This window comes from Haliotis rubra, unplaced genomic scaffold (assembly GCF_003918875.1).
Source record: "Haliotis rubra isolate DU_JTF1 unplaced genomic scaffold, ASM391887v1 Scf650, whole genome shotgun sequence".
In the NCBI taxonomy this organism is placed as follows: Eukaryota; Metazoa; Mollusca; class Gastropoda; order Lepetellida; family Haliotidae; genus Haliotis; species Haliotis rubra.
Genome location: NW_025767358.1, coordinates 613,885 through 622,569, shown reverse-complemented (window position 1 = coordinate 622,569; position 8,685 = coordinate 613,885). Strand labels below are relative to the sequence as shown.

Genomic DNA, 8,685 nt, shown 5'->3' with positions numbered 1-8,685 from the left:
ATCAACTTTTTTTTAACGAAGACGTTGTTCATGGGCAAAAGGTTGAGAACATATAGTAATTTGGGTCGCTAAGGACCACGTTTAGTTTCCACCTGCCAGGTAACACATATGCACGACAGTTCAATACCACAGTCCATATCAACAATATACAGGTATATTAGTTTCCTAATGTAAAAGTAAAGGTACATCTGGCGGAGTACTCACGAAACATACTGTTCGAATTAACTGAAAATGCGCGTAGTTCCGAGCAAGCTATATTGGTCAAAATTGATTGGCTTGGTTATTATGTGTGTTTCGGTGTGAGCCGTGGCTTCTTTTTGTCAGCAAGGGATTTGTCTGGTCCAGGCCATATTATGCACAGGCGACAGGATGAGTTTGGCGTTAAACGGAAAGCAGTATTGCACTGAATTAATATTGGAATATATCTTATCATAATGAGCAGTGATCACGTTTGTCTTGATAACGGTGTCAGAATCTACATCAAAACATCGCTCTGTGTAATGGACACAGTGTGGTTTCCTTAAATGGTTAAACTTTGTGCCTCACGAACATAACTGTATCATCTTGGATCTGTAATATTTGGCAACTTGTCGCCTTTTCCGATTCATACCATTCGTCATATGAATCAAAGCAGAGTATTCGTCTGGAGAATTTATTCTTGCTGACGTTTTCCTGCAACGAGTGCAACAAATGTCACATTGCCACAATACGGTACGACAATACGATGACACATCAATCAAGTCACTGTGAGTGACGCTTGAGGCAACAAATCGCTACTTATGGATTGTAAATATGCAAGTAAGATTTTGTTTGACTGACCATTTTGTCATGAGACATCAAGTAAACATTATGGCAAAATCTGATTTGACAATGTTTGAGCAAGGTGGTGTCTCGGTATGTACTGGACATTGGGACATATGCCCATGTGTGTTCAATGTAAATTTGTCTGTTAATGAGAGCGGTTTCGGTTTGGAACAAACGGAAGCATTTATGTTTTATATTTCGTTTAGTTTTGCTTGTTCTTACTTGATAAAAACTACATTTTCCATTAGACAAAATCAGTGTGCTATCAGACATTACATTTACAATATACCACCTGAAGAGTGAGTTGAGATTTTTACATCACATCGGCAATATTTCAACCATATCGTGACGAGAACATATATGATATTGAAATGGAATATATGTATATTATAAAACCTGTCGGCGAAGGACAGTAAAACAACTAGAATATCACAATTAGAATTAAAACTAGCGTGAAAGTTAAAACTAATAGCACTATTTGGACAATATAATATAAAAACAGGCTATAGATCGCCAATAACTGAAGGTAGATCACCATACTAGGAACCATGGGGACTTACATTACTTTTGCTACCTGCATGGAGCCTAGCTGGATTTACACCATTCCTTCAGCCGCTGGCGATTGTAGGATAATTTAGCCGAAATTTAAAAAGAACAAAATACTACGTTTAAAAACTTGGTACGTGAAAATTGTACTTTGAAAGTTTTGGGCACTTAGGTACCCTCTCAGGAGGACAATAATTTTACGCTATTTCAACCCCCTTTGAGGATACAGCCGTATCACCTAGGAATGAATTTCTGCAATGACAGATGATGCAAAGGAGCATTTAAAATATTATCGCTGAATTGTAGAGGCTTAAATAATAACTTTAAAAAGGAAACAATTTTTTCAGATTCTTGAGAAAAAAAGGCTCAAATATATTGTTTACAAGATGTTCATTTTACAGCTGATCAGGAACAACTAATAAAACAACAATGGGGTATAGTGAATGGTACATAAGTTCATTTAAAAGAATGCAAGGGGCAGCAATTTTATTTAACAATAAGTTTCAATTTAAGGTCATGCAAATAATAACTGACAAAGATGATGGCAACTATGTAGCATTGGATGTGATTATCAATGATAAGATATATACTTTGATTAACTTATATGGGCCAAATTCCGATAAACCAGAATTCATAAGACACATTAGAGAAATAGCTGAATAATAAACAGGTGAAAATATTGTTATATGTGGTGATTGGAATTGTTGATTTATCCTGATAATGATACCTTCAACTTTAGACATATAAATAACCCTAAATCAGGCCAGGAATTGTTAGAGACAATGAATTTCCTAGATCTCAAATACCCATGGCGAGAATTGCATCCTTCTACAAGAAGGTTTACCTAAATACAACCAACACCACTAAAGCAAGCTCGATTAGACTATTTCTTAGTTTCCCATAATGTTCTCAATTCCGTAGAGGAACCAAGTATCAATTCAGATCACTCGATAGTGCCACTCACAATTATGTTTTCAGATATACAAAAAGGGAAAGGCTTCTGGAAGTTCAATAATTGGCTGTTAAAGGATACGAAATATGTGGAAATTATAAAAAAAAAATAATAAGCGATACCCTGGAACAATATCAAGACAAAACTATAGAAGATGAAAGAGTGTTTACAATTAATGATCAATTACTATGGGAAATGTTACTGTTAAACATAAAGAAGCGTCAATACTTTTCAACTACATTGAAAAAGAAAACCTCTTGTGACACTGAAAAGGGGGTTGCAAGCCTATTTACTAAAACACCAAGCTTAATCATCTTTTCAGCAGTATACCTACTCCACCAAAACATATAATAGAAATTTTCAGAAAAAATGTTTTCAATTTATCTGGAAGTTCAAACCAGACAAGATCAAGAGGGAGGTAATGGTACTACACTAATTGTGGCATTAGTGTACCTGTTGTAGAAAAAGTAATTGCAGATCAGAAATTAGGATGGTTAAAAGATTATTTACTAGTAAACCAAAGTGGGCAATCATATTCTTTGAAACTGCAGTGAATACAAATGTCATGACTTTGGCTGATAGTTCATATATCTATGAAAATATTGCTCAAATATTCATAACACCTTTTGGAACGAAAACTGCTATTATGGAACTTATATCTGAACTGTGATGACACTAAAAAACAACTATTGAAGACATTATGAGCAAATCAGTTTGGGTATAACAATTCCATAAAAAAATGATGGTAAGCCCATATATATTGCACAGTGGCATAAAAAGGGTATAACATTTCTGAATGATTTTATTAATGAACATGGTAAAATATATTTGATATATTTGATGAATTTGTTAAAATATAGAATTAGAACCAATTTCGTGACTTATCGAGCAATAAAACAAGCTATGTTGAGTTATTTACAAAATATTAATAGGAATTATTTAGTGAAAATTCCTCAAGGACCAATATTGCCAAAATACATAATAAATCTGGATGTAAGGTACTTTATAAAATCTTGCATGAGCCTAATTTTACAAAACTTAAGACGTATTACACAAGTGTGGAAAGCTACCTTAGGAAAACATTGACTGATACAGAATGGATAAACTATAATATGATGGTAAAAGATGTACCCAGTAAGTGAATTAAGATGGTTTAAGTTGAAGGTTCTACACAATATGCTGAGTACAAATAGTTATTTATTTAAGATTGGTTATGTACCATTTGCAGCTTGTACCTTATGTAACGAACCAAATGAAACAATTTCACATATCTTATGTAAATGTTTATATTCTGTTGATATATGGGAAAAGCTACTAGAATGGATTGGAAATTATACAGAGGGCAGAATCACCTTTAGTGAAGATCATATATTGTTTAAAGGGTAAACATAATAATCCGTTGAATGTTGTTATCATGATAACAAAACCTCTCCTTTATACATTTAATAGAAAAATGACTAAACCAAGCTTTATAACCTTTCAAAAAACAGTAAGATATTACCAATCCTCAAGGTTTATTGCATATTCAAATTGTAACTTTGCAAGCTTTCATGCTTTCTGGTCTTCTTTCAATTTACTGTTTAGAAATCCTCTACACTAATTCCTGAAAATTGAATACATTATAAAATTATATATATACATACATGTATATGTGCATGTGTGTGTGCGTGTGTATCTGAATGTGTATGTATATATATATATGTATTCTATGTGTGTATGCATGTATGTATGTGTGTATGCATGTGTGTGTATGTATGTATGCATGTATGTATATATGTATGTATGTATGTATATGTGTATGTGTATATATGTTTGTGTTGCTATTACATTTACAACAAGTCAGATGAACTTATGAATGTTCAGAATGGATGGGAAAATGTAGCTTCAAAAGATCGAAAAAAAATATCAAACAAGTCAGGGTCTGTATCCTCTACTACCTTGTCACCAATTTGTTACTTATCATGTGGGAAATGAATCAACACAAACGAAGTATTTTTCTGGAGAATTTATTCACTGCAGTTTTCCTGCAACAAGTGCAACGGATGTCACGTTGCCACCGTCCCCATCAAAGGTCATGCTGACGGTGTTGGTTGTTTTTATCAGTGTTTCAGGTACCAAGAACTCCCATACGTTCCATGTTGTAGTCCTCCTTTTTGCATTCTTCATGGAATCAAACAGCATGTAGCTTGGAGACAAAGTGCGACCATTGAACACAACTGCCTTAGGTTTTGTATTGTCTCTCATGCCACGGCTAATTCCAACTCTAAGATGAGCCTCATGGTAGCCAGAGCTCGGTACACTGATGGTTGTCTTCGCACGTCCATTGCTAATGGGGACGAGCATTTCCTTGCCATAGTATGTGTTTTGATTATCTGTTTGTAATCTGTTAAAGATGTAGTTGGTTTGAAATTTGTAGAAGCATGTTGATGATCCAGGCAGACCGACGGTGCCATTAAGCTTAGATATGTCGAAATGGGTATTGGGATGAACAGCTGGCTTACCCTTTTCGAACAGAATACATGTCTGTTCACCTGTAGAAGGGTTAAGCCAGTTGTTTGGAAAGTCCAGTTTTACGTTCTCAAATTTGTTGCCAAAGTTGTGGAGAAGAACTACTATCTCTTTGTTGTGGGGGTTTGCAAGAGCAAGTGGTGACACTATTTTCTCCTGTCCATCGTGTTGACTAGAAACCCGGAGAAACTTTTGATCATCAATAAAGTTTTTCCAGAACAGGAAGAATTTGGTTGGCTCAAGGCTATGACCGTCAGTTGTAAATAAGGAATTCCGAAGAGAAGTATGACCTGGGTATTGCTCATTTGCGAGGAGATATATTGTAGCTCTGTCCATGAACTCTCTCAGGTTTAGGAAAGAAAACATGAAACCGTTCGCCTGATAAATTGTCTCAAAGTCTATCAGTGGATTTTCAAAATCGTTCGCCACACCCAGGGAAAGTAAGCCTACTCCAAATTCAGTGTTGACTAATTGAACACTTTTTCCTTTCTTGATATGAGAGTAATTCTCTACCATGTCAAGGGAAGCAAACAGACGATCTTCATTGATGCCATAGTAGGATTTACTAGACGTATTGAACATATGGTTGTAGGAATGAAAAGAAAAAAGTCCAAGTGATCAAGAGACATGTCCATAAAGTTAGCAGTTCTCTTCCACAAGCTAAAGTTATTTTCATCTGCTAGTCGTAAAGGCTTCACTCGTATAGGATGGTCCGGCAACTTTCATTCCAAATCTTGATTTCAGTTTGTCGGCGACAGCCCTAATGGTAATTTATATTCGTTGGTGGATCAATATACTTTTCATCCCAGTCAGGTTCATTGATTACTTCAAATATGTAAGGAAGGCGTCCTGCTGTGTAGTCCTTACAAGCCTGAACCATCAGTGACACAAACTCGGATGCAGCGTCAACATTGTTTGGGAATACATCTTTATGCTGAGACTTATCTATCCAGCCCGGCCATGCCAAACCTGAAGGGATGCAAAATATATTGCAAATGAAATTTTCATTTCCAGCATATTTATCGGGTGTTCAGTTATGAAACGCAAATGAGTGTGGATGTATTAGTGAGTGAGTCAGTTAAAATTTAAAGTCACATCGGCAGTGTTTCTGCCATATCGTGACTAGGAAAGTTGTAAATTTATAAATAAAAAACCCCAAAACTGTGGAGTATTAAGTCCCGTTGCATTTCAACTGTCGGTAACATTAAAGATCAGATAGGTAGCAAAAGTACTGGTCCCTACGGTCCCTAGTATGGTGATCTACCTTTAGTTGTTGGCGACCTACAGGACGGTTTTATGTTGTATTGTCTTCTATAGTTAAGGTATTTTAGATTTAATTACTAGTTTAGAATTTACTTTTAGTTATTATAAATCTATAACATGATTTAGTCACGATGTGGCTGAAATATTGCCGATGTGACATAAAATCTTAACTCCTTCACACACTTAAAGACCAGAGTGGGACTCCCAATACCGACCAGTGAAATGTGAATATTCTCAGTTCAACTTTAAACACAGTGAAATACGTTTGACACCTTTCCTGTCTTCAGTTATGACTGAAACAAAAACGTAAAAAATATGTTTATAAACTTTAAAAAATGATTATGTGACTTTTCAAACCTTTCATTTCCCACACCATGTTTGTGGTGTGAGGCCCGTAGTTTTGCAATTGTCGCAGGTATGTTAGAAATGTCCTTCTCTGGAGAGAATGGTCCTGGAGATAGGTGGGATCCGGATAACCATGGTGACTTGGGCTTTCAGTCCACTGAATAAAATATATCAATATGGTAGTAAAGTGATGGGTTGTCTCTATGAAGAATTAGAGGATAAACACTTACGTCTTGTACAGCATCACTTTAAATGAGTTTGCTGCCGTTGAAAGACAATAAACTCTGAAAAGTTTCGACATGTCATTGACATTGTAAGCGAATCAACAGAGCGAGTGAGTGAGTTTGGTTTTACGACGCTTTTAGCAATATTCCAGCAATATCACGGCGGGGGACACCAGAAATGAGCTTCACACATTGTACCCATGTGGGGAATCGAACCCGGGTCTTCGGCGTGACGAGCCAACGCTTTAACCACTAGGCTACCCCACCGCCCCCATTATTGTAATAACATTGACATGTATATATATTCGATGCAAAGGGGCGACTTATCACTTTATATTCGATTAGGTAACATTATCAACTTTAGATTATGGAAAATAACTAGTTACAATTCAGTAAGCTTTAAGTTAGTACGTTAAATTATGTCTACTCTATTCGAGCTTGGATGTATAATTATTTGTGTTTATACATTATGTTTCAATATATGAAACATGACAACGTAATATTATCTAAAAGTAAATTCAAATTATTCTATTGTGTTTGATTTCTTTGTATGTCCTTGAAATTTCGTATATTGTTTCCTATTTATTAGGAAGTTGAAGAAAATATATTCTTCAGTGACCTCTGAATCAGGCTACCCCACCGCCCCACGAATCAACAGAAAAAGTGATTTCATGGCACACTCTTTGACCATGTGATGTGATGTGGCTTAGATCGGATTTGCACTTGAGATCAGCTGTACCACACCAACGCAAAATAGGCAGCACACAGGTAATCATTTTCGTTTTTCCATTGACAAATTATTCCTTTGTTATATATCTTAAATGTTCAGAAAAAGACGGTTATTTTTTTAACAGCACTTATTCAGATACTGTCCTTAACTCCTTTCCAAGGAATTCATCTGCATTGACCCATCTGAGCTGACAGTCATGGCGGCCAGACTCGTTCAGAGGAGGTTTCCACAAATAATTACGTTGTTAGCAGTTACAACAGACTTGGCTATTTTAACATATATAAAATAACGCTGGCATGGACGTGTTTGGATTATGAGCACTGAACTGCACCGTGAAAAATACAGATACAACAGCTCATACATTCCATCTGTCTCATTCTGATTTTAAGACAGAAATAATGCTCCTTACAATATACTGATTCGCTAGGCATACAAATCATGTACGAATCATATCACATCAAGTCCAAAATCCTTTTTGCATTGAAGATGGCTTTACTTCATACGTACATTTGCAAAGAGATCTTTTCTGAGGTCTCTGTTCACCCAACGCCCAGGAACAGCTCCGATAGATTTCATATTTGGAACAAGGTAGTATTGGGTGAGTCCATTAACGTTGTTCCATCGTTCAACTTCATAATTGACACGTCCACCCTGGGAGAGCCACTCGTTGTAGATTGCGACGGTTGTGTCAGCCAACGCTGCCCCACACAACACGGAGCACAGAAGCAGTAACAACATTCTGCAGTGAAAGTATGATACTTCTTATCACCAGCTTGGGCTTTTAACTGTTTGCTGAAATCTGCATGTGACAGTCACAGGTGTAGCATTCCTCAAGTAATCTTTGAAACATTTTTCAGATAAGAATAGTGAGTGAATGAGTTTATTTGTACGCCGCTTTTAGCAATATTCCAGCAATATCACGGCAGCGGACACCAGAAATGGGCTTCATACATTGTACCATTCGTATGCTTTAATCACAAGGCTACCCCACCGCCCCAAGATAAGAGTCGAGAAGTACAGGTTTCACAGACTCAACACAATGCTCCTCCCAGTTCGTGTTACAATTTCTAAACGTTTAACAATAGACATCACGTTCATTTTATAACAATGTGCTTTTATAAATTATATCAAGAGACAACATATGCAAATATATCAGAAATATGTCCTGTTATGGAGATCTTGCTGTGCCATGACACCGTTGTTCGTACTGTGACTCGTGTTCTATTCCATGCCATGTACATATATCATACATGTCTGAAAGGAAAACTTAATCTACACAAGCAAACTCTCTACCCACTCGGTTACAACAATGC

The 8,685-nt window shown here is 36.3% G+C and overlaps 1 protein-coding gene across 1 annotated transcript; it reads right to left on the bottom strand.

Moving 5' to 3' along the window:
* Positions 1–5,570: 5,570 nt before the first annotated feature.
* On the bottom strand, positions 5,571–8,145 carry LOC124257171. Its single transcript, XM_046691190.1, has 3 exons — positions 7,880–8,145; positions 6,431–6,575; positions 5,571–5,779 (listed from the first exon to the last, which is right to left on the bottom strand). Exons 1-3 carry the CDS (start codon positions 8,108–8,110, stop codon positions 5,571–5,573), a joined length of 585 nt encoding a protein of 194 aa, XP_046547146.1. The 5' UTR covers positions 8,111–8,145.
* Positions 8,146–8,685: the final 540 nt, after the last annotated feature.